The 27,472-nt window shown below is 39.4% G+C and overlaps 1 protein-coding gene across 2 annotated transcripts; it reads left to right on the top strand.

Annotated features, from left to right (window-relative positions):
• The first annotated feature begins 7,174 nt into the window (after positions 1-7,174).
• LOC102238035 (probable E3 ubiquitin-protein ligase DTX2) lies at positions 7,175-26,595 on the top strand. Of its 2 annotated transcripts, XM_023342333.1 has the most exons (9): positions 7,175-7,768; positions 10,723-11,296; positions 13,370-13,428; positions 18,158-18,385; positions 21,323-21,390; positions 22,633-22,800; positions 23,624-23,785; positions 24,308-24,397; positions 25,727-26,595. In XM_023342333.1, the coding sequence occupies exons 1-9, from the start codon at positions 7,453-7,455 to the stop codon at positions 25,970-25,972; spliced, it is 1,911 nt and encodes a 636-aa protein (XP_023198101.1). In that variant the 5' UTR covers positions 7,175-7,452; the 3' UTR covers positions 25,973-26,595. The 2 variants fall into 2 exon arrangements, with proteins under 2 accessions (XP_023198101.1, XP_005800405.1); XM_005800348.3 differs by lacking the exon at positions 18,158-18,385 and having other exon boundaries at positions 7,176-7,768.
• The last annotated feature ends 877 nt before the right edge of the window (positions 26,596-27,472 follow it).

Here is a 27,472-nt window from a genome sequence, read left to right as displayed (position 1 = left end):
TCCTTTTAAGCAAATCTCTGTGTTCTGCCTGAGTTTAATGACAAAAACCTGCAGGCTAATTTTCAAATAGCTTTATTTATTTAAAGTTTAGCCATCTCCCTAATGTGGTTTCAGTTTTACTCACTCTGCAAATTATTATCTCTGCATGCTAGTGACACATGTACAATCTTTTTTAAGACATCAGAACATGATGTGTTCTTGTTTACAAAAGCTACTTCTAGATGTCCCCAAATCTCGCACCGTCTTTCTTTTTGTAACAGCATCTTCATTTTTCTGCAAGTTGTGTGTTGTTTTTTTTTAGAGTATTTTAACGAGTGTGAAAACGATCTTAGCTTTAGGGGGCTTGTGCAGCATTTTCATACCGCTTTAATGTTACAAATCTATTCCCAAAACTGCTTAGGTTGCTGGGTTTTCACTAAACACCATCCAAATAATTTAATCTTTTTTTCTTGAGGGGTGTTTTCCAATGTTCTGCAGGGAAGAAAAGAAGTGCAGTTTAAAGCAGAATCCGAATCTGTGTCACTGGAAACCTACGCAGCCGGAACTAAACTTTTCTGCATAATTCAAGCCGTGTGCTGGCATGTCTGCTCTGACACAATGTGACATCTGACAGACAGACTGAATTGTAAACAGGGTGTTAGCCATATTTGAGTCACTGCTCATTAGTAAAAGCCTACCTTTCTTATGGCTTGCCAAAAATACACTTTCAGATTTCATAGTTTAACTTAACAACCCCATTAAACTGTCAGACTTTCTATGACTGTGTGCAGCTGATGAGATTGTATGTCACTGTGCATCGTCTTCTAGCCCAACTGTTTGTCTTTGTTCCTCTCTAAAAGCTGCTCTCTCTCTCTCTCAAGAGTTTGTAGAAAACCTGGAAATCGTTGTGTAAGACTGCGTCGGCTGAGATGATGAACCCTGGCAGCAGAACATCCTGCTGAATGCAGATGTATGAATGTCTGACTAACAACCGAAAGGAGATATATTATGCTTCTGTTTCACACGCTGACAAAATTTTCTAGTCTTAAGGAAATCTGTGATATGCTTTGGTCGAACGCAGAAGGATTACATCTACCAAAGAACTCTTATGTAAACCCTATTTTAATCCTTTTTTCTTTCTTTTTTTTGCATCTTATTTAAGGGGAATTTAGAAGCACAACTCCATGACTCATCTTCTTCAGTGAGTATTCACAGTACTGTGCCAAACTCTCAAGTTATGCTTTCATGTTTTGCGTCATAACAGCCTGATTTTAGTACTCTTATGAAGTTCCTCAGGTTTTCTGGAGGCATTTTAAATGGTAAATGGCCTGTACTTTATTTAGACCAGAGGTCTGCAACCTGTGGCTCTGGGGCCGCAAGTGGCTCTTTGGAACTTCCACAGTGGCTCAGCTAATGTTTTTAAATACAACTCTAATAATAACAAATACATGTTTTTACATTATTATCTGTTTTGGATTGTAAACTGCCTTCACAAGCACAGGTTGCAAGAACATTTGCAGAAAGCATGAGATAAGAGCGATATGTGTATTTAAACTCTCTCCATGCACTGTATGATCATGTGAAAAATTCAGAACACAACAGAAGATTCAACATTTACTAGAAAATATCTTATGTGATCTAATGAAGAAGTTCCCTAACTGTAGAAAACTGAATTACTATTGATATTCCTCTAAATATAAAGATGTGCGTCTGACAGTTATATTTCTTATCTATCATGTATTATAAGTTCTCTGTGGCCACATCTGGGATACCTTAGAACTGAACCACTGGAATTTAGCTAATCACTGTACGGTTTGGTTTTTGAGTTAAAAATACCCATTAGCATTTAAACACCCCGTTTGTCTTTAAGAAGGATGTTCAGTGCCTTTCTTATATTTCCCTGATTTAACGACCCATTCTCCAGAACGGTCTTAAAAGGAGTGAAGGAGAGGATATTTCATTGATACTGATGGCCACAATGTGGGCAAGAAGCCATTGGATAATGGAAATTGTTCTGCTCCCCTGACGCCAGCCGTAGCTCTTTCTACCCTGGGACCTGGCTTCCTGAGAGGATGTATTCCACTATTTCATCCCCAACTGGAACACCTCGTCTTGTAAGTCTGGCATATGAGAGGCATAATTTGAATGCAGCGGGCCTCATTCGTGTAATTGACACCATTCAGAGTGCACAGGCCCTGACCACAGAGAGGGCGACAGGCGGGTTTTTGAACAGTGGTGTGGAAAATTACTTTTTTTGTCACTCCGCAGCGACGGAAATGTTCATTTTCTTTCAGAAATGTTGTACAAGAATGAGTCTTTTCTCATCAAAGTGATCCAGTCATCTACGAGACATGACTCACATCGGCTAATTTGTCTTCATTAACTCTTCCCTCGAGGCATTTTTGTGCATTTTTTAACATGTGTGATGTGACTGAGACAAAAAGATCATCCTAGTTCATTTTTTATGGACATCAATGTTATATGGATTGTTCAACAGTTGTTCGAAGGTCTAATGTGGACATGTGAGCCTTTATAGTCTGCTGATGATGTCCAGATTGGGGTTTTTCTGTGTTGATTTGAGTTTTCTGTGTTTATTTTTGGGTTTCTGTGTCTTGAGTCTCCTGTCTACCCCTTGATTGTTCCCAGGTGTGTCTCGTTTCATGATTACCCTTTGTGCATTTAATACCACCTGTGTCTCTGTGTCTTTGTTGGGTCCTTGTCATACCAGCCTGTTGTGTTGCGTTTGATGTTACCAGTCGCTACCAGTTTTGATCTTTAGCTTTCTGCTCATCTGTGCTGCCTGGACTTTTGGATTACTTGTGCCTTTTTCACCATTAAATATTAGTTCATCATTCCAACCAGGGTCCTCCACATTTTCCTCACCACCCTACAACCGCACATCATGACAGATGAACACTTTTATGATTTAACAATAACTATGTTCATTGTCAATTGTGCAGGTTTTGAGCAAACTTTTAAAATGTCCCAAAAAAAAGGAAAAGCAAATTAAATGTATTTTTATTAACTGGCTAGGAGCAAATGGGCCAGGCTACACAATTAAATCAGATGTTGATTCTACAAATGGCTACTATAAGGAGGAAGTAGAGGTTTCAAACAAGCATGGGCCACACATCCTAGAAAAATGGAGAGATTCTGTTAAAATTTTTCCAAGTTTCGCACCTCTGGTAAGGCACACATACCCATCAGTGGACAGGAGCCATCACTACTTATTAGGCCAACTGTGTTTGAGGAAATTATTTCAAATATTGCAATGTTTTCTGACCAGATACTTAGCTGTGTTTCCATTACAAATGTGTGTAAATATTTGTCCATATTCTGCTGATGTTAAAAAAAACACACACACACACAATTTTGCAATTGCAGTGTTTCCATTAAATAAGCAATGAAATTAAAATTCATGGTTAATGGAAATGCCACTCATGAGAGAAGAAATACTGTAAGTAATAATACTAAAAGCATTGTTGCTACTTTCAGTAATTAAGGGACTTATTAGTTGGAATGGGACGTTCAAATGTGCCTCAAAGACTGATCACTGAAAAGCCTCAAAATTTCTATAAAAGCAAAAGTTTGGCTGCTTCCTGATCTTCTACACAAGTGAGTTGGCTCAATGCATGAAATAAACAAAAATGCATCATAAAGAAGCAACTGCTGCCAGACATTTGCACCGCTGCACACAAATTGAAAGAAGGGTTCTTTTCAAGATGGAAAGAAAGACATAAAAAGATGCCAAAAGCAAAGTGGAAAGTCCACAAAATGCTGCAAATCAGCACAGATACTAACTATTGTGCTGAGCTATATTTGGGGACTACTTTGTGTCACATTCATGACTTTGCTTATTATCATAGATCATCTTTTGGTTTAACAACAGGGATCCTCAGGGAACTCAATCCCCCCCCCCCCCCCCCCCCCCCCCCCCCCCCCCCCATAACAATCTTGTGACTATACGAAAACAATGTTCTCAAGGTTAACATGCAGCTGCAGTATCTTGAAATAAAAAAAAGAATTTCTCCAGATACTCGCATCTTCATCCACAAGTGTTCATTCAGCAGAAATCTATTTCAAATTTTTCAGCTTTTGCCAGGAAATTCCTTTAGGGCAGGGAAGTACAAACAGGGATCCTTAAGACATCTGGAGCCAGGGAGAACAACTAAAACCCAAAGGTCGCCTAATGTACAGGAAATACCAAAATTATTCAGAAAAAGTCACATTTAGCCATCATCCATAAGCACAAAAGACCGAGCAAAGCAGCATTCTTCTGTTTTGCCTGAGAGTGGGGGAAATGATTTCATACACTTTACAATAAAGTGCTTTTGGAAAACGATTTAATGTGTCGCAAACTTTCAATGTTCAGCAGATTACTTTTATAGTCAGCTGAAAAGGGTTTATTTATCTGTTTATTTGTGATCAAATAAACAGTATTATTTTCTGAAGTTAAATTATCATCGAAACATCTCTTCATCATAATGATGACAAAGAGAGATCTTTGCTTTCTTCCATCAGACATCTCCTCGTATTTAATCAAAGACATTCGTCTCACAATTTACTTACGGTAATAAAAATAAAATGTCAGCTCTTGCATAAATATTCTAATAAATAAAAGTACATAAATACTTGCATGACAAAAACGACAACTAATGTTTTATGGAAACAAAAATAAAACAATGAACAAAGAACCTTCAACATCTGATCCAGTGTGTATTTTTAAAATTTAAAACCAATAGTGTTTTCTCAACTTACTTGCAATGGCAGGGTTTTTAAACACTATTTGTTTGATAGAATCAACAGCACACTAAAACTGACAGGGGTTTATTAATTAGAGATTATGGTTAAAACTTTATTTTGTGTTTTCTTAAACAAAGGCCTTTGCATTTGTTGTTACTTTGGCATTCTAAACTTTAAATTAGAAGTTAGATTCTGACAGGGGATCTGCATCTAATGTACCAAAGCACATCTTATGGGTCAAGTGGAGTCCGCGCATAACAATATTTGGTCAGTGTTCATAATTTCCATGTATGATTGATGTAATGATTGTGATCATATCTAACATAAATGCAGTAGAAGAGTTTCCAACTACTGAAAATTGCTTTTTCAGCAAGTAAAACTTCCACGTTCTTTCAGCAGGGAGTCTGTTTCTGATATCATTCACTGCTGCACCAAAACCTCAAACTTTTATTTGCCTCCAATGGATCAGGGAGAAGCCAGGAATCCTCTTCTTCCATAATTTACAACCTGAGTGCATCAAACCAAAAGTTTATGCTCAGCAAAATTGAGAGATTTTCCATACTTCAGAAACTTCTCGGCTACTTTTGTCTAACTGTACTAAATTCTATTTTGGTGGATTTTTTTTTTTTTTTTGAAAACTAAATCAGGATGTTGTATAAGAAAAAGCACACAAAAGTGCAACATTAAAATGAATTGAAATTCTTCCAAAGTAAGCAAACCATGTCCAAAGCAGAGGTCTAGTGAGTCAATTTCTAGAAAGCAAGATATGACTGCATCATTCATTATTAACATAGTTTTAATTAATAAGGCCCAGGTTTATCTTGCAGTATTTGTTTAAAGCTCGAAAGAGATCACACTTATAAGCTGTTCTGCACATGTTTTATTCATGTTTCATTAACCACCATATACTGCAACAACAACCATCTTTCTAAAGTGTACTGGGTTTTTTTGTTTTGTTTGTAAACTGTAAGTCATGATTCATCCGTTATGAACTCGAGCACACTGAGCTTCTGGAAAGCTTACATGCACTGCTGCTCATGTCATGCATGTTTATCTCCAGCTGAGGGCAGAAATCGTTCATAGTCAAATGAGAGAGGAAAGACAATAAAGGTGTGCAAACAAGAAGGTTCTGCCTTCATTTTGATGTAAATATAAAAAAGATAAGTGTGGTTAGACCTCACAAAACATCGTGGCATCGTTGTTTTTTTCTTCCTTTCTGTTTGTCTATTTAAGATTTTAATAGAGATGCCTCAAGGTATCGTGGTCTACCTTTAAGGACCTAATCCAGGCTTCCAACAGAGTCAATAAGTTGGCAAAAAAAAATGCTGTCATTTGCATCTACTTCTTGAAATTGTCAGTTTATTATTCATGCACATTTTATAGATTTTTTTTTTCAACTATCCTACACAAGCTTCACATTTCTTTGAGAATGAGGTTCAAAAAAATATGCATAGTATTTTTTCTGCACAATATTTTCTTTTGCTTTTGCTACTGTGCAGCAGGGGTACCCAAACTTTTCAGCCTCTGACCCCCAAAATAATAATGCCAGAAACAGCATGGCAACTCCTTATAGGCTACCTGGATACCACCTAAAAATACACATATTTAACTCTATTTAAAATTAAATATATGAAATCAAATGATTGCACATATTCTATTTTATAAAAGCAAGTTAAAGGTATACTATTGAACATTATGTAATGAGACATTTCATGGTATATTTATGCATTTGATTTTGTCCTTTTTGACCCATACATCTGTGGCAGTGTATTAGAGCAATTACAGCTTTTCTTAGAAAACAAAACAAAACAAAACAAAAACATTTATAAGCTTGAAAAGTAAAAAAATCTGTTAAAGTTCTTCTTGGATTAATCTCAGAATTTTCCTCAAAATAAACTTTGAAATCTCAGAGTTAGAAAAGTAAAAAAAAAAAGAAAAGACTTTTGAAACTCATAAAGTTGTGTCTAGTTTTGAGATTTTTACAGTTTCTTTCTCAATTTTTCCACTTATACATTTTCTTTTTTTTTCTATACAATTTCTTAGATTCATCTCGTTAGAGATTTATCTAATAAATTCTGAGTTTTATGATGCACATTTACTCTTTTTAAAAATCTATTATTTTCCTAGAACACCGTCGTACACCTCCGGTGTATAATATGATTCTGCAAATCATTGTGTGACTCCCGCTTTGCCTACCCCTTGTGTACAGTACAGTACAGTATTCCTACTTATTTGTTTATTTTTTTTAACTTTTATTGTCTAAATCTGCATTCTTGGACTTCCCTGTTTGCCGCTGAATTTTCCCACTGAGGCAACAAAGGGTTATTTCTTTTGTTATCCTATTCTATTCGAAATAAACTGCTTTCTGCTTCCGTTGCTTGGATTAAGAGCGAATGTCATAATTCTGACTCGGAAACATAAATTTCCTACTTTGAAGCACGAATGGAACGGATCACTACTATTTCCGGCAGTCCGTGAAGGCAGCCGCTCAAGAGGAAGGATTCCTGTTAACGTCTCTGCTCGTGTAAAGCGATCTGAATGCTTCGGCTTTGTCAACATGGTCTTGAATGTTTATTCAGGCCGTTTCCAGTTTGATCCCCACCTTGTAACTTCCTCGCAGGCGTGCTAACACATTCCTAATGGAGTCTTTTAACGAGCCCAGCTAGCCTCGCTGCGGACATTGTTTTCGTCGTAGCCACAGTCGGCTAACCAGTCGTTGTGTTAGCGAACATGGCGATTGTGTCTGGCTCCTGTGCCAGGGTGAACGGCTCCAGAAACGGGCCTTCGGTGTCGGCCACGACGGCCTCTGGCTCCGTGGGGCAGTCTCAGCCCATGATAGCGGTCTGGGAGTGGCAGGACGACCTGGGCTACTGGCGGCCTTACAGCGGCCAAGTTAGCGCCTACATCGAGCGGTGTCTGTCACCGCGCGGCCACCGGGGAGGCGGTGGAGCCGGCGTTACAAGCATCTGCCTCGGACAGTCGGACCCCAGCCTGTCGCCCTACCTCATAGACATACCGAGCCTGAAGCAGTTCCGGCAGGATACAGGTGAACAAATTCAACGCGTTTGGACCTTTGTAGGCCGTTAATGTGTTGTATTTATAACGGTGTTTCTCTCACTTATCTAACAGGCCTGGATGGTTGTAGCTTCTTCAAACGAGCTTCCTTAAAATAAAATCACAGTCTTAGCTTAATTCAGTTAAAAATATATATTTTTTCATCCCAAAGGGAATTTAAATGTTTTAAATCATATCGTCCACATTTTTTCTAAGAGTTTTTGTACATCCTGATTGCTGTGGGCAGGAAGGATCTCCTGTAGCAGTCTGTATTACAGCAATTTTGAAGAAGCAACTGACTGAAGACACGTTGTTTCATAACGGTCACATACTGTAGATGTTCAGTGTTGTGCGTAGATAGCTTAATTTTATAGGAGCGTAACACGATATTAAACAATATGAGCTCTGCACGTTCTTCAGATGCCGAAGGTATCGCTATAGCAACAGATGGCTGGATTTCTAGGGTTACATTGAGCTATCATAATCCCAGTGCATGTTTTAGCATAATGTTGTACTGTAGAACATGCACAGTTGAAGTGCTGTCCTAAGGTCTGAGGAGATGCAAAGAAATGTTGACAAACATGAATAAAAATGGAGGAAAAAGGCCTTTTTGTAGCATACATTTGTTTTCTTGAAAGTAATAATATCTCCAGATGTTAAAATGTTTTCCCTAGATCAGAATCAACCTTCTATCTGCTGGCATCAATGTTTTATAGGCTCACTGTTTTATATTATCATTTAATAATTGAGCTAATGACTGCAAACAGTCGCAATGTTGAGTTTTTGTTAATGTGCATGTCGTTGTTACAGATGTGACTAAAAGCTTTCATAAGCAGAAATATTTGGTGAAAAGATGAACAGTGCTGCAGAAAAGGTTCAAATACAATATAACACATAGGAACACAATTCATATTCAATTTAAAAAATGCAACGGTAAAAGTTTGGGATTTAATTTTAATGTTGCAAGAGCATGTATGAAAAAATAAATAAATGAGAATTTTTTAAATACTCAGTAGTGATCCAGATGAGAAGTGACGATGAACCAAGAAAAGCCACATTAAACAAAAGAGATATTTACCTAGCTTTGTAATTCAAATGTAAAGTGTAACTCTTAGCATATGTAAATGTTTATTCAAATTGAAATGCTCCATAAAATGAAGGACGTTACAGACCAGAGGGAGCAGACTGTCACACAGGAGAGTGTTTTCTGTCAGGCACTTCTTCCAACAGCTAGACTGAGATCTGATAAGGAGCAGCAAAGTAAATGAACTGCATCTCCAGCTGGTGCTGAAGTTTTGAATTAGGTTTTGTTTTAAAACTTCTTCTACCTGAGGTTTCTTAGGTGTGATTAAAAATGAGTTCTCAGGCTTTCTGAAAGCTCTTGTATCCCACATGATTCAAACAGACCATGAACATGTGTGGAGTTTATATCTGAGTCAGCGGTGAAGGCTCTTTGGGACGCTCCCAATGACTTTATGCTAACATTTTTTGGTAATAAAATTAAAAATTACTTTAATCTACTATTCTGGCCAGCCTTCACATAAAAAAATTTGGCATATTCTGCAGATTTGTTATTTAACTACTTGAGCTTATTTTATACAATATTATAAATATGTATGAAAATGAAAATAAATCAATAATTTCCTTTTTAAATCACAAAATGATCTTTACATAATATTTAGTTAATGCTTGATCAGTTGTAGCAAAGGATGCTGCAGCTAAATAATATTTTAACCACATGTGAAAAGCTCAGCTATTTCTGCTTAATCTATCAACAGCAGGCATATTGACCTATTGACTATTAATTGATAAGTGGAGGTCAAAAGATGCTTAATAGATTTTTTTATTTCAAAATGTGAGACAGGTCTAATTAAAAGTATGCCACTCTTCAACCAAAATTTTATATATACACACACACAGTTTTGGTGCTTTGAGGATGATGTTCTCTCAGCAAATTGGATGTTCTAGAGTCTGTATCCTCAAGTTAATGGTTATTCAGTTATTAAATTAGTTGATCATTACAATAATATATTAATCCTAATAATTGTGATTATTCCAATAATTGACTAATCACAATTAATCCAATTAATCGTTTCAGCCTTTGTTACACCCCCTAAGGTCAGGGTTCAGGGGCGGCAACATGAAAATGTGTCCAGAGAAAAAGTGGAATGAAAAAATGATTTATTACAAAAAGATGGTTTTTGACAGAACCAAAACACAATACAACTTAACCCAATTAAACAAAAGTAAAGGACCAACAAATTCAGAAATCACTGAGTGCAAATCAAATAAGATGTTCAAACACGTCAGTCTAAAGTAACTCAAAACAACCCAAAACAAAGGACAAAAGGGACAAACACAAGCCTTTAGCTTGTTTGAGATTTATCTAAAGCAGATTCAAACCACTTAGCAAAAGAAGCAAGAAGAAAATTGTTCAAACTGTCCAAAAACAGTCACCAAACACAGAAGGTGGGGGTCAACTTTACACAACCTCTTCCTGCTAGCTGCCCCACTGGAGGAATGAAGTCAGATGTCTTTTATATGGTGCAGGTGGGCCTCATCAACGTCTGATTGGCTCTGCTGATCCAATGGGGTGGCTGCTCTCCTGCAGCCTCTAGGCAGCCAATCAGAAAGCTGATCCTGCATAACAGAAAAAAACAAGGAGCCTGCACAGCCTCAAGAGGCCAGGGGCCTAACAGCCTTATGGCTAAGATGGCAACACATTGACAACATATTAATGAGGTTTATTCAAGCAGTAGTAAAAAACGAACACTAAAGCATGAAATAATAGAGGAATTAATGCAAAAAATAGATTTAAAAACCCTGGAAGGAAAAATTTAAAAAATCAATTAAGTAGATATTTAGTATAAATAGGAGTTTTCGATGCTGAATGTTTTTGGTGTTCTGTGTAGCTGTTTTGCTGAAATCCTTCCTGTGTAATTTCAGGAAAGACGCGCTCCGTGCGCCGGTCCCTGTTCGCCCAGTCCTCCGGCCTCGGCAGCGGCGTCTACTGGGAATGGGCCAACGACGAAGGCAGCTGGACTCCGTACGAGACCCGGACTTCCATCCTTTTGGAGCACAGCTACCAGGCGCGCCAGGGCACGGCCGACCTCGGCCCCCACGGATACAACTACATCGTGGACCTGACGTCTCTGGCCCAGGTCAATAAATCGACGGGCTTCAGGCGTCAGGTGCGGCGGCAGTGCAACCTGCCCTACCCACTGGCCTCCTCCGGGCCCCCACCCCCTACCTGTTCCTGCCAGCAGTGTCTGAGCCACAGCAGCACAGGACCAATGCCCAGCCGCTCGCGACATTCCTTCTCCTCCAGTAGCCTGAACCGGCCCATCCTCCAGGGGACGGGGAGGGTCGCTGCTGCTCACCCCGCTTCCGTCTACTCACCCTACCCCAGGAGACCCCTCTCTGTGGGGGGGATGTCTTGGGGCAGCCCCTGGCCGCCGCCCTCTGCTGGTCAGATGTCTGCGCCTCATCTGAGCGGCTCTCCCAGTGCTAACGGGTTAAGGTTGGTGTCTGCCGTTTGCTATGGGGGTGAATCACTTGCAGCAGGGTGCACTTGCACTCTCATCAATTTGTGACTTTATTCTTGTAATTTTTACTCTATTTCTTCTTATCATGGCTATAACACTCTGTCGTTACAAAGTGCTCCTCAAAATGAAATAATATTAACCATCTTCTCACCCTCATCATTCCTTCCAGGATTTCATGATTGTTTTTTGTTGTTTTTGAGGGTTTTTTCGTAATCAAAACCATTGAATTTGTGGAGCTAATTGTAGAAATATTTGCTAGAAACTTTACGCTTATATGGCAGTAAGTGTAACTTTTTGTTAGGCGCCGTATCAATCACAAACTGTAATTTGACGTAAACTACGACTGAGGCAGCAGCGTAGTGATAAAATTTGTTGTAAACTCACAGTTATACAATAACGTAAAAAAGTGCACGCATTTGTTGATTTTTGCCTGAATTTGCGAGTTCGCAGAATTGCAAAAACAAAACTAGAGGGGCTAAAAAAGGCAGCAAACGGATAAAAACTGCTCCGATTTGATTGATAAAATAATATGTAGCTAACTGTTGTTGTGGATGTTCTATTCATGCTTCTCTCTGGGATCTAGAGGGCCACATAAGAAGCTGCATCAAGCCAGATTTGGTCCCCGACCCTTGAGTTTGACACATTGAGCTGTAAGGAACGGCGTTGACGTCCCCTAAACCCAGCCTCGTTTCTTTCCGTCTGTCTCTTCGCTGACCCGTCCCATCCCGTCAGACAGGAATGCTTTAGCGATGTTTGCTCTGGCTCAGTTCCTTTTGTTCCTAAAGTTGAAGAATGCAGCTTCCAAAAGACAAACTGCTAAACTAATGACTGTAATGAATACGCAGTTCACTGGCACTTCATTTGGGGTCTAATTTTCTTCAACACAGAGTTTAATTTAGTCTCTTCTCAACCACAGGTTATTAATAATTGTGCAGTAAAAAACTGCGGAGCTACTCCACCAGTTAATTTCTGCAGCTGTTCCCATATAAACAGATGTGCACAGTTGACTTACATGGTGATTTGTAAAAGAAATCTTCAAACCCCTTAAACCGTTTTTGACATTTTGCCACATTGCAGCTGCAGATGTCGTATTTTATGTAGTTAGTGCATAAATTTCAAATGGAATGAAAACGATACATGGTTTTCAAATTTCCAAATCCTATCGGTGTGGCAGGCGCTCAGTTACAAAATTGGCAATAATTGTATAAATAAGTAAATGGCTTGATAAAGTAGTTATTGTGCAAAATATGGAATCCAAAAAATTTAGCCAGCTGCATGAATTAATTTCTTTATTAATTGGACATGATCAATATTATTAAATTGTTCTTTTAGATTTTTTTCTTGTTACATTTTTAATGTAATGTTTCAATTTAATGTTAAATTTTTGCTATACTGTCATTTTTTATAATCTGTTTTTTATATTCAAAATGAGAAAAAATAAAGAAATAAAAAGGAATTAAAAAAAAAAGATTAGCAATAAAGTGGAAAAATAAATAATTTTGATTGTTAAATTAATGCAGTAAATATCAACTTGTTTCAATGTGTTATCGAATAAGTTGGGAACGTTTTTCTGTTGTTTTTTAGGGATGCAATATTTGAACACATTAATTACTTTATTAAGCCATTTATTTATTTCTGCATTTATTGCCAATTTTGGCAGGATCAGTCCTCCATAGATCCGTGAGAACCTCAAAAAAAAAAACTTGATCACTCTTAAATGTTAACGTTGCACCGAAGCTCCGTTCTGCTCCTTTTTCACCTTTAAATCTGAATTAGGTTGTAATCAGGTTTATTTCCTGCTTGTCCATCAACATATCGACTGTCGAGTCATTTAGCCAAACCTGGAGTCATCAGGCCCAGCAGTAAGGATGCAGGAGCCATCACAAGGTTTCTGTTTTCAGGTCACAGCAGCATTTTCTGCCGATATCGAGTCTGTGACGTGTGTTGAAAACTAAAATAGTTGCCAGTCTTTGTTTTGCACTTCCTCTGAGTTTCCTGGTGTGTGTTTTTACTGATTGCTGTCTCTGTGTGTGTTTCCCGGCCTGCAGTGTTCCTTCCATCTCTGTGCAGCTGAACGGCTCCACCAGCGTGAGCTCTGCCCTGGCAGGTAACCGGGTCACTAATCATCCATCCTCACAGTTTCCTCCACACCACATTTTCCGGCTGGATGCAGGTTTCAGGCCGCAGGTCGTTGCCGAGTTCGGTGCCGCCACACTGCATTTGTCTCTGCCTGTTTGGGACCAAAATCTGGAAAGGAACAGGAAGCGCAGAGTCCAGCGTTTGAGAATTTAAAGATGAAAAATGCTAAGAGAAAGAGTGCATGGAAACATTTCCTCATGGGTGAAAATCTATACAACATATTCCATCCTCCTAATCAAGCTCATTTATTTAAAATTTTATTTTTTTCAAATTGAAAAACCAGAGGTCCTTGACCGCTGAAGGGTTAGCATATGTTATTTCTTTTTAACCACATTAAAAGGTTTTACTTTTATAATCTCTGCCAACCATGAACGTCATGTTTCGATCTGCCTTACCCAAAAAAAGGTTATTTTGCCTATACTTATAAACTAAGTATGTAATACTTTATTTAAACAAATAAACCAGTCAGATTTATTGCAGGAAAAGGATTTGTAAATTGTTCTAAATCCAAAACTTAAAAGGGTTCTAAAGTTTTCATCATTAAAAGTAACTTTGCAAATCATTTGAAAAAACAAGAAAACACAATTTAGTTGATTTTGAACAATAATATCAGGATCTTTGTCACTCTCTTTGAAAATGCTTTCTATATTTAGCCAGGTTTATTAAATTAATTAAAAGCAGATTTCGGTGCAGCAAAATTTGTTTTAGAGTAGAAGTCACTGGTTCTTATAAGAAAAAGCACAAAGCCTGGTTGTTTGAAGACAAATCATTTCTTTTCTGTTGTCAGAATGTATTACTTTGTAATAGTTTTGTCTTAATCAAAAATATAAATCTGCCATCAAACACCTGTGCGGGGCGACCAAATTTGTATCATTCAGGAACTGAAGTCAGAAGCCGAACACAATCCGTCCAGGCCAAAAAAAAACAAACTTAAAAACATTTCAACATGAACAAATTGTTGGTTTAGCACTGGACAATGAGACAGAACGACAAAGGGCTTATCTCAAGTAAATATGTGCTGCACATAATTACCAGAAGAGAAATCTTTATTAATGCACTAAATTCACAAATTTCACATTTTCACACATAAGGCACATTAAGCGAAACAAAACTCCACGACGCTCCTGACTACGGTAGCCGTAACGTAACTAAAACATTTTGACAGAGCGCTGTTAATTAAGTCACTAGAGGGGGATAGTTTTACTCCAGAACAACATATAAGGCGCTCCAGATTCTAAGTTGTTTTTTGATAAAAATTAAAGACTTTTAAATGCGCTTTATAGTCCAGAAAATACGGTATTCTGTGCTACTACTCACCCTGTCATGGCTGTACATCACTTACTCCCATAAGGTCTTCCAGCATCTCTTCATATACAACAATCTTCTTCCATTTCCACTAATAAATAACCGGACAGTAGAGTCGTTTTAGAGCAATGACATCATCAACAAGGGACGGTAAACCAGAAGTTTCCCCATTTCAGCATTTATCAACAAAGACATTCGAAACAAGTGAAGTTTTGGGCCAGAGAAATGATTCCCTAAAATGTTTTTGAGGAAATGTTTCATTAAGTGATATTCATGCAATATCAATATTTTGAGATTTGATTTCAGTTCTGCTTTAGATAAAACAGGGAGAGATTGTTGCTGTTGAACTGAAGCGTCTCCATGTTGGGCCTTGTTGTTTTATGCATGTTCAGAGCCAGTCTGGCATTGAAATCTGCTCTGCTGGACAAACTTTACAACTTTGCTCAAAGTTGTATTTTGTGATATTCTCCCTGCTGCTTTTTGGTCCAAGCACTCAATTTTCATAAAGTATATAAGATACTTCAATTTTTAATTAGAACAGAGCATCTACAGACTCACTGAGGCTCAGCTTGAGCAGAAAATATTCATAATTTAATGCATATTCATGCTGCTCGGCTCCCCGACGTCAGCACAATTCAAAATCCTATCAAGTCACCGTGTTTAAATAAGAAATGGTTTGGTCAAAACCTTACATTTAGTCCTGCTAGGTGGCTCTGAGGCCGAGCTTCAAACCTCACTTTGAAACTTTTTTAATCAGCGATGTTTGAGTAAAAATTGAGGAATTTAATTGAAATGAACTGATGCATTCAGCAGAGAAAAAAACCAGTTCTGCATAATTAAGCATGGTAACGGTAGATAGGGCTGTCATTAAATGTTAGATAAAGTATTTTCTGTCACTTTGTTTTCTCCTGCTGCGCACCTTTTTAATTTAAAAGCCAGGTGCCGAGCTGACTGGATCAGTCCAATCAGAGGCTGCTGGACCAGAACCTCATTAGGCGGGAGCACCCAGCTGAGACTTTGAGTAAATGATTTCAAATGGAAGGTCACCCCCCCTCCCCCCCCGCAGCATCTTCTCCTAATGCAGTTTTACTTCTCATCAGACTGAAATGAACAGCAATAATAACCAGACGGCATTCAGCGCACACAGAACAAATACCGGTGGCTCCGAAACGTAAATATTAAAGAATCACAGGCATGTTTCAACATCTGCGGCTGCAGAAATTCTATTAGTTTTGGAGATTTATTTTTGTGTCATTATGTGGAGCTAAAGGTTGAAAGTGTTCAGCTGATGCAGATATGCACAGATGCAGTAACCCTGAAAAATTTCTGAAACTGGCGGCGTCCGCTAGCTTGAACCACAGTAGGTTATGCGTTGGTCGGGGGGACCTGAATTTTCTTAGTCCTTAAAGGTGACATGTTATGCTCCTTTGGACGTTTTAAAATAGGTACAAACGTGTTCTTTTTACGCTTTGCACAAAATCATTCACAGATAATGGGATTTTAGTCTGTCCTGTTCTGCCTAATTTCAAGCCGAGCTGTTTTAGGTCGTCTTGTCACTTTACATCCAAATAAACAGCAGCTGGCCACTTGCATGTGAAAATGGCTGCAAACGGATGCACAATTATGCAACTCTGCATCTTTGAAAAGCATTAGTAGAGCCTCCTGCACACCCAAATATAATGCAGCAAGTGGTTTCTGGATTGTAAGTCAACAACACACTGTGCATAAAGTAGTAAACCCGCCGACAAAACATGCTGAATCTCAGCCTGGGTTCAGACTTGCTAGGTAATGCTAGGTTTTGCTGTGAGGGGCGGCGCCTGTTGATTTGTGACGTTACATTCTGGAGGTTTTTCCAGACACCAACAAACATCAACAAAGAAACTCATTGCCCAAAAAAAACCCACCCAGCTGGTTTTTAAGTGCTTAGTGTGTTTATTGAAGTGGCAGAGAAGAAAATGTAAAGAAGCAAAACGTCCAAATTGTAAGTTTTGTTTAATAGCTCTCCCTGACAGTTTTTTAAAATTCATTTATTTTTTTTAAAAATACTCCCTCCACTCAACATTTTCATCAGGCATGGGATAAACACCCGCCCGTGAAAGTCTGCCAAAAAGATTTTAATTTGTGGGACTTCATATATTGTTGCTTCAAATGCAACAATACAAGTATTTTCTTTTGTGATTGTGAATTTGGACAGAATTTTATTTTAATTTATTTTCAGGAACTGGTTTTTTTTTTTTGACTTCTTGGAAAACTAAGAATCCTATTTGTTTTTTGGGGGGGGTTTCAAACAGATCCTAAAAAGGTTCCGAAAAACTACTGCAGTTATGTTGTCCTGTGGTTGTGCAGCTCGACTGGTCATCAGCATTTTAAAACGTATAATACAGAATCAAAAATAGATACAGAGGGACAGAGGTGACAGCTTGAGTCTGAAACATGGCTACAGGTTTTAGAGCTCAAAGCGCTCACATCCTCAGGTTCATAATAATAATATACTAGACCAGATGAAAGCACATGCTGATAGCCACTAGATGGTGTTTTACAGGGAAGGATTACGGCCAGCGCAAAAAAAACAAACAAAAAAGAACTGACTTTAAAAAAATGTATATAATTTATTTATTTATTTTTCAGTGACCCTAATCTTTTTCCATAGTGCTTCTTGTTAATTCACGTGGACAAATATGGTGTGGTTGTAATCTGTCGTCACACCGTTTGTGGCTCAGGTGCTCCGTGTTCAGCAGGTGAGGCCATATTGACCTTTGCATCCCTCCTGTTTCTGCTGCTTCCACCTGAGCTGACCGTAGAATATGTCGACTTTCCAACCAAACCCGTTACAGAATCGTGACCTGTTGTAAATGCAACAAACTCCCCGTTAGTTTAAGTTACAGTTCAGGCTCAGATGCAGTTTCTCTTTATCACCCTATCCCACAGCCTCATTCAGTATTTTTTTTTTATTATTTTTTTTTTAGAACGAACATTAAATTTGATAGTTCCTATTTAGATTCTGGAGTCGCAATTTTACGATCTGGCATCAGTTTGAATGCATTTTAAGGTGCGGCGCGTTCACTGCAGTGGGTTTTATCACCTTCCGGACTCCTCACTTGTTGGCTTGCATCAACAAACCACATTACATTTCTTCGCTCTCCTCCGGGGACAATGTCAAGTTTTCGTCCAGAGCGCCGTCTCGTTGTCCCCTCCCGTTCGGCCGCTGAAACCTGCGACTCCTGTTCAGACTTTGTGACTTTTTGTGCGTGGGTGAGAGTCGCAGTGGACGCCGGCGCCGCTGCTGCATTACTCATTCTTTTGATTTGTTCCTTTCTGCTCCTGCACCCCTCACTCGCTCCCGACTCATCCCGACCCATTCCCACCCCACCCCCACCTCACCCTCGCTCCAGGCATGGCCTCCATTTTGATGTCAGCGGTGGGACTCGGCGTGCACTTCACCTCCGCTCCCCTCCCTCAGCAGCAGCCCCTGCAGCAGCAGCAGCAGCATCAGCAGCAACAACCTGCTCCTTTTGCTCTTCCTCCTCCTCCTCCTCCTCCTCCTCTCCTCCCCACAGCCAGCAGGCCCCACAGCAGCAGCAGCAGTTCAGTTAGGAGAGCAAAGAGGCAGCACAGGAGAGGTAGCTACCTCGCTACGAGCCAAAATCCACCTCTTCATCTCCATCGTCATCCTCCACCAGCTTGAGGAGCATTTCATCCTCCACCTAGCGCTGATTTTTGTTTTCACGTGTCTCGCACTAATCCCGCTCTGTTTGGCTTGTCATCTCATCGTGACGTTCACATCAGTGTCGCTGCTTTAAAACATTTGCTTCCACCTGTGGATATCTCAGTGTGACCTCTACACCGCAGTTGTCCAGTAAAAATAGGAAAAATGTTTCAAGATCGAAAATTTTGAAACAAAAAAAGAGAAGTGGACAGTAAAAGTTATTAATCCTCCAGACTTGATTGAATAAAACAATTCAGAATTAAATAAAATAAACAACAAAGGGAGAAAAGAAGCTCTTAAGATCTGCTGACAGTAAGGCTGAGCTGGTCAGGATGCTGTTACTGTAACACTGTTATGTTGATGCAGCAACTCTTAAAACAGCAGATCTGTTGTGAAAAACCTCAGAAATGTCAGGAGGTAGTGATGCAAGCTCGTCTCCCTCCAGAGGTCAGAGTTAAAGTTTAAAGGAAGGACGAGCTGCAGAGGCTGGTGCTTGCAGTACAGAGATCCTGCACACTAAATTAATCTCTTGGTGTGACTCATTTTATTTGTTTAGCTTAATATGAAAGAATAGTTTTTGTGTCAAGAAGCTGGAGGCTGTAGGAAGGAAAGTTCTTTTGTTTCAAATCTGGTTTTTCAAACCAGATTTCTTTGTTTTTTCTTTTCTTTTTTTTTTTTTATTCATCCCTGAACTTAAAAAGTTTGCTTTGAAATGAGGAAGCAGAGGAACTCTGCGCCTGTAGGAAGAGATCCGAGCTCTCAACCAGGGCTGCAGGTGGGGTTGGAGGCGACGCGACAACAGGAGATGGTGAAGGAACAGAACGTGTCGACAAGCTGCCAAAAAAAAAAAAAAAAGACATGAAATCATCTTTGTGCCTGCAGCGATGCTCCGGTGGATTCACCCTCGCTCTGAGGCTCCCTGGTGGTTTTGAAAAAGTTGGAATTTTGGTCTGGAAAAATGTAAATAGCCTGGATGAAAATACAACTTACCAGATGTTTATTAATTTGTGTCTAGTAAACAAGGAGCTTTTATGTTGGTATAAACATAGAAGACAACCTTCACTTTTGGTCCTTTACTTTGGGATTCTTTGTGGTTTTTATGCACCAAACATGGAAGCTTTGAAATTTATATATTTTTTTCCCTGTTTTTATTGGTTTAAAAAAATTCTTTTTAAAGTTTCTGTTCTTAATCTCTGACAATCCAGTACATACTTTTCTGAGTATTACAGAGTTAAACTGATTTCAATATGTACAGACTACAACCACCCCCCCCCACCTCCATTAACCTAGAGATAAAGTGATTGGTTAATTGTGCTTCACCAAAGCTGACAAATGTGTGCAAACTGATTTAAACTCAAAAGTTCAAGAGCAAGGCAAAATATGCAGTATAATCTATAATATAATAGAAAAATGGGTTGGAATAATTTTGCTGGATTGGTAATATACAGTATACTTTCCTGATATTTGTCTAAGGATAACAAGCGAACGCAGTGACAGTGATGGTTGTGGTCCATCCATGTCACTATTTCAAGCTTCTTTTTATCGTTTCTGTTCAATCGTCACGTTTCCAGCCCTGCATGAGTTCAGGCGTCTTCCACCCGAACCAGCAGCGGCTGGATAAGGCAACCATCTGGTGTGATGGTTCAGCATGTAGAAATTTGGAAAACCTGACAGATGATCCATCATCTACCAAGAAGTATCAGGGCCAGATTAAGAAAAAAAAAATCAAAAAGTTGTACAAGAATTTAGCTTAATAATAATAATAAAAAGCTTAATAATTTAGCTTAATAGTAGGAGAAAAAAGTCCTAGGCAATGTCACATTACAAGAATAAAATCGTAACAATACAAGAAAAAAGCTGAAATACGTGAAATAGTCATACGACAAAAAGGTTTAATACAAAAATAGACTCGTGTTACCAAAAAAGGTCGTAATACAAAAGAATTGTAATAATTCTGAAAAAGCCGTAATAATGTGAGCAGTTGAGAATAAAGTCGTAATAGAGTAATAAAAAAACATGATACGAGAAAGTTGTAAGAATTATGCTACAAGAATAAAGTCATCAACAAAAACTGAAATTGTATGATAATACTCGTTACGAAAAAAAAGTGAATTCAAGAAAAACGTGAAACATGATGGTCGTTATACAAGAAAAAAGCCACATGACGGTCATGTTACCAGAATAAAGTGCTAATATGAAAATAATGGCACATTCTGAGAATAAAGTTCTAATATTTGAGAAACGTTGTGCGACAGAACTGTCGTCATTTTACCAGAAGAAAGTCGTTTTAGGGGAAGGAAGATGTAATCTTATAACGGCGACACAAAAACTGAATTAAAATGAGCAATGTTGAGAATCGTGTGAAGAAATCCTTTTTTACTTCATCCTTTAACACATGAGCACCAAACGATCAGCAGGACTTTGCAGACGACTGAGTCCATTTTGAAGAAAAAGCTGCTTCGCTCTCTTTAAAACAACTTTTTTTCTAGTGATTTTCTGACTTTATTATGGTAACAATACTAATAATACTTGTAATTAAAAGCATTTGTTGGTCTGGCCCTACATCTGGCATAATATTGCTGCACTAGTTTGCAACTAACAAACTTCAGTACATCCTCCTAACTGACAGTAGGGAAGAGAAGACGGAGCCGACTCAATTCGAGGGGTTTAACTGAACGTTGGGTCTGAAATGTTTTATATTAACCATCATTAATGTCTGTCTCCATCACCACGCTCGCCCTCTCGTCACATCGTCTCTCCTTACCAGTTTGCATGTAGACGTGACTTTATCCCGTCGTCTTCTTGAGGAAAATAATCAGATGTTTGTTCTCCTGTTTCGTCCCGCCGCCAGCGCCAGGCCAGAGGTCCGAAGACGTGATCCAGCGCTACATGGAGGTCGTGGCTGACGCTCCAGAGGAGGTAAAGGTTTCCCACGTTTCCCCGACTCATCAGTATCCTGATTAGAAACAATCAGAGGAGCATTTGACAGACACGGCCGAGTAAACAGGAAGTCATTGCCCTGCGTTTGTGTCATTAATTCACGTACCGACAGCAGTTTCAATTAGTTTACAACCTGTTCCTGAGGCGTACTTTAAAATGAATTCCTTCTAAATGGAATGTGTTGGTAAATAATTACATTTATGCAACGACTCAATATTTCCAGTTGATTCTCCTTCATAACTTGTATAAAATTCTGACTGAATGGGAGCCGTTCTCGTCTTCTTGTTCAGGTCTTGTTTTTTTAACTAGCCAGCTGTTATTTTTGCCATTAATCATAAAAAATCTGTAGACTTTTCATTTAACCACCTGAGCCTTTTTATACGATATCAGAAATACATTATAGATGCAAATTAACAATTCAGGTGTTTTTAAACAAAAGCATTTTATTGCCTTAAATGCCTTAACAGCATTTCTTTAGTGAACACCTGATCATTTGTGGCAAACGATGCGTCTGGAACTAAAATTCTACTTCAAACACATGAAAAGCTCTTCCAGTTTTCACCACATCAGTGTGGGACTGATCCGGTGATTATTTTTGGATTAGCCAATTAATTATTAGCTAGCAAAAGTTGCTTAATGTCAGTTTTCTTTAAAAGAATTTGGGAGAAGCTAAAACTGCCACTTGAGGAGTTTTGGGTAAAACATACTTACAGACTTTTTAAAATTTTGTATCTTAAATACCAAACATATGTACCAGTACCTTTCGTACATTTTTGGCTTAATTACTGTTCATAACATGTTTTTTCAGCAATTGGCCTTTTTCTGAGTCTGTATTACTAAATTAGCTGACCATTACTTTAATAATTGATTAATCACAATTTATCAGATCAATCGTTTCAGTCCTAGATCGTACTCTGCATACATGCAACAAATCTGATTCGCTGAATGGACTCCAGCTGAACGCCAAAGGTATATAATTAGTGAGAGTCGTACTGAAGCTGCGTTCAATGTGTCGAATTCACCTGCTGCATAAACGTTTCTTTTGAGGCAACGGTTGCCAGCGCTAAACCACGACGACAAAGTGTTTAGTAGACAAAGCAGTTTCACAGATTTACCTGGGCTTGTGAATGCTAAGACCTTTCTCCAGGACTGCGGTCCCAACAGGAAGTGAATATTTACTGGAGTCGGTTTTCTCACTGCGTAGCTCTCTGTCCTGTTCAGGACTGCATCATCTGCATGGAGCAGCTGTCCAATCCGTCCAGCTACGAGACGCCGCCGTCGGAGGAGGGAGGCCAGAGCATCGCGCCGGAGGCCGTGGGGAAATTCATCAAGTGTGGTCACACCCTGCACATGCTCTGCATGCTGGCCATGTACAACAACGGAACAAAGGTACACAGCAGACCAGAGTCCTGAAGTACACCTGCAAAACTCAAGAGTGCCACAGGAATACATATAGAAAGCAAACATGGCTGCAGCATTCATACAGGCGCTTGAAATCATTGAAAATTCTTGAATTACACGTAGGTGTTTTTCAAGGTTTGGAAAGTGTGTAATTTCTGTATATAATCCTTGAAGGTGCTTGATATTCACATGGCACAGTTTGGTAGTAAAGTGCAAAATAATATTTGAATAAAAGCTTAAATGTGGAAAAGGTTTACAGTTGAGACCAGTTATTTTTATACGCCTAATAAAACGACATTTTTTTCTTCTCAGTGTTTGAAATTAAATCAGATTAAACGTCTTGTTTTATGTTAGTTAGAATTACCAAAATGATCTCTATTTGCTAAATGCCAGAAAACGTTTTTCAAAACCATTTTTATGACTTTTTGTGTTTTCAAGCACTTCATTTGATCAGGACGCTCATTTACCTCGACAGGATTGGTTTGGATTGTTTCTGTCTTATTAATATGTATTATTCCTAACAGCTTTCATCATATTATCAAGTTATCAAAATTGAAGTTATTGAATTTTGTTCAATTAGTCAGTGAGTGAGACGTTTCAAAACCTCAAATTGTTTCATTTTAGTCGACCTCGTCTCTGCTGTAGAATACTATCACAAAAAAAATAATTAGTAACTGTAATAAATAATGTATAAGTGATTAAATTGTCTTTGAAAATGCTTGAATTTTACTGTGAAAGTGGACGAAGCCCTGATCTGGTTGTTGGTTTGAACGCTGAGCTCAGTCTAAACGGCTCCGCCTCCTCCCCGCAGGACGGCAGCCTCCAGTGTCCGTCCTGCAAGACCATCTATGGAGAGAAGACCGGCACGCAGCCCAAAGGCAAGATGGAGATCTACAGCGTTGCTCAGTCGCTGCCTGGTCACCCCGACTGCGGCACCATTCAGATCATCTACAGCATCCCGCCTGGCTTACAGGTACGCCAGACCCACCGCACTTTACAGGCGCCGAACGATTCATCGGGATTAATCGACTATAGGAATAATCGTCAACTGTTTTAGTAATCGATTAATCGTTAACTGGAGTTTACTGACTCAAAAAAAAAAGAAAAGGAAGGCTATTTACTGAAAGAGCAACGAAGTCAGAGTTGTAATTGAATCAGAATTGTACAAGAAATGGACGTTTTACATTAGAGGTGAAAAATAACCGTCGTCTGTAAACATGTTCTCCTCAAGTGGCAAATTTGACTGATGTCACTTCCAGAATTTGCAGCAAATACAAACAAAGACGAATGAAACCAGAACTAAAGTGGAACATCCAGTATCAGAAACTTTGGCGGTGCTAAACTAGCTGACCTAACCATTTTTACATATGTGACATTATAAGAAGCCTTTCCCGAAGATTATCTCAACAATCAATCATGATTAATTTGATTAATCGCTTGAGCCTCGAGCTGTATAAGAGTTCTCAGTTCTTCGTCCCTCCTCCTCATCCTCCAGGGCCCGGAGCATCCCAACCCAGGACAGCCGTTCACCTGCAGGGGGTTTCCTCGCTTCTGTTTCCTCCCCGACAACGACAAGGGCAGGAAGGTAAAACATGGAGGAGATGTCTGCTTCACGCTGCGATTCAATCTGAGCCCATCATAAATGATACGGGCCGCCGCCGCTCCCTGCAGGCACGGCCACCTGCAGGTTTAATACACAGTCATAACATCCACTTCTACATTCGTCGGTCTCTGAACATTCAGTTCTCTCTGTCCAAATGGTCAGTAGCATCATTAAACAGGTCAGGACCTTCTGACCTTCCCAGCCTGTCTGCAGTCAGTCTGCTGGTAACAACATGGCTGCTGTGGACCGTCTGTGATTCAGGAAGTCATTTTTTTGAGTCCAGACCTGTAGGTCATATCTGAGCAGACTATATGCTACTTCTTAAATTTGAATTGCATGATTTCAGTAACGTGTTTTTTGGAATATGAAACGATTAAAACTTTTAATTAGGGATGTGCTGTGGTGGCGCAGGGGTTAAGCACAACCCACATAAAGAGGCCTTAGTCCTCATCGCAGGTTCGATTCCCGGCCTGGTGACCTTTGCCGCATGTCTTCCCCCTTCTCTCATTACCCACTTTCCTGTCAATTAACTATCAAATAAAGGCCACTAGAACCAATAAAACCTTTAAAAAACAAACAAACTTTTAATTAGAAAAATGTTGCAAAAAAAAAAAAAAAGGACATCAGTGGGTCAAAAAAAGACCCACTTACACATCAGAGGGTTATTTTTAAGCCATATCGCCCAGACCCCAGTAAAGGGGACCGTCATCCAAAACGTACATTTTGCAGTTTTGTTCTTCCATTTGGGTTTTTGCTGCTGCTGAAAACAGCCCAACTTCTTAAAACACCAAACCGTTTTTAATGGTAACAAATGAATGCTGCTTTTGGTGTTTGGAAAATGAGCCGTTTCAAAAACCTTCTGATTGTTAAGTCACAGTTGATGGGCACCGTGCCGTTACCTAGCAACCCAAGCTGAGCAACAGCACATTTGGTCAGCTGGTCTTACAGCTGTATGCCCTGTACAATGGCTGCTGGAAGAGTGTTGACTTCCCATCCAGAAACCACGTGCTGCATTCTTGTTGGTTGTGCAGGAAGTTCCACTTCTGCTTTTCAAAGCTGTATGGTTGTACAACTATGCATCGGTTTGCAGTCATTTTCACGTGTTAGAAATTTGAGTTTGGGGGCGTGGCCAGCAGCAGCTTATCTGTATTTAAAGTGAGGGAGGCCCTAAATAGCAGACTAAAATCTCATCATCTAAGAATGATTTGGAGCCAAAAATGTAATGAAAATGTTTGCATGTATGCTAACCTGTTCAAGGAAGTACGATATGTCTCCTTTAATCGGCTCAGCGGTCTCTCTGCTCACGGTCAGGTCCTGGAGCTGCTGAAGGTGGCGTGGATGCGGCGCCTGATCTTCACCGTGGGAACGTCCAGCACCACCGGTGAGCACGACACGGTGGTGTGGAACGGCATCCACCACAAAACCGAGATGATGTCCAACCTGTCGGGCCACGGCTACCCCGACCCAAACTACCTGGACAACGTTCTGTCAGAGCTGGCCTCGCAGGGCGTGACAGAGGACTGCCTCAAACCTCCGGGCAGCGGCAGCAGCAGTTAGGTCGCAGCTTCGCACATTTCCACTCCACTGCAAACCTCCAGCTCAGCTCTCAGCTGAGGGGAAAAAGAAATAAACACAACCATAATCTCTGCAGAGAAGCTGCCTGGTTCATATGCTGCTGCATTTCTGCACGTTACAAAACAGAAACGATGGGAGGGGGAAAAAAACAAACAAAAAAAAAACCCGCAGGCCTCATCTCCGTGTTCGCCTGCTCCTTCAAACCTCCAAAACACTGGACAACTCGTGATTTTTACCCCCCCCCTCATCCCAGCCACGTCATTATCCTGGTCTTTCAGCTGCAGCGGGAAGCAGAGCTCACTCTGGGAATGAGAATCTCATGAAGCACTTTAGCTCTTACAGTGCATTCAGCTGACACGGCGACAGTTACTTTATTCAGTTGTTTTATTTCCTGTTGGTAAAAGCTGGGAACATGTGCAGCCGGAACACTAAACTTCAAGTAGCAACGTCAGTTCAACAAACACATTTGATGAGAAGAGGCAATACTTCAGTTGTAAATAAAAATATAAATGCATTAAAAATATGAAAAAAAACAAAATGCCATAAAAGTTGTCTTATTTTTTGTTAGCGTTATTGTTTAGCCATCTTCTATTTAAGCCTTCAAACTGGGGGCCACTCTGCAGCTGTTTTTCGTCATTTAATGTTGCAGTTGCCGTGCGAGAGAGAGAACAACAAGCCCCCTGACCTCAGTTATTTTCTCACCTCTGAGACAAAAAAAATTTAAAATTAAAAAAAATCTCTAGTTAAGAAGATTTGACAGTGTGACAATCAGTCTTCAACTTTGTCTTGATTAAGACAAGACTAGCAAAGCTGCAGCGAACGTGTCCATGTTCCCACGAGGTGCGACCTCCTGTAGTCACATTATCCTGCTCACAGTGCTGCAGTCACAGCTGATCAGCTCAGCCTCGACGTGTGTACAACTTAAAAAAAAAAGAAAAAGGGAAAAAAATGGATCTGCAATAAAGAAACAATGCAAAAATAAAACCATGACTATGTGTGACTTTTTTTTACAAATCTGAACCGTTTCCAATCATGTCATTCTGTTGTGTTGAGTTGACACACAGATTGTTGAAAAGAGTGTGGCATCATCTGCATACACTGTTACACCTGAAATGATTCAACACACTTTGGAAATCTGGGGACGTATTTTTATTAATTTATATTTATGCTGCCCAGTTGTGCTTGGTGTTGCTAATTTGCGCCAAACCTTTAAATAGATTAGCAACATCAGGCACAACTGGTTCACCTGCCATAAGTTTGTTTTTTTTTCTTTCAAAAACAACATCTGGGGGGGGGGTTAACAGATGTTCTGCTGTTACCTGTTTCTTGATAGTTTGTAATAATATTTCTACTGCCCTGACTTTAACATGTTATTGATTAATTAATGGTAAAGTTAATTTTTACACAATTGCCTTTTTTTAACGTGCAAAGGTTCGCGCCGGAACCGTTTTATTTGCACGTTTCTGGTACACCCGTAAATAT

This window comes from Xiphophorus maculatus, chromosome 11, assembly GCF_002775205.1.
Source record: "Xiphophorus maculatus strain JP 163 A chromosome 11, X_maculatus-5.0-male, whole genome shotgun sequence".
In the NCBI taxonomy this organism is placed as follows: domain Eukaryota; kingdom Metazoa; phylum Chordata; class Actinopteri; order Cyprinodontiformes; family Poeciliidae; genus Xiphophorus; species Xiphophorus maculatus.
Note: the sequence above shows the minus strand (reverse complement) of the source record. Positions and strands in the feature narration are given on the sequence as shown.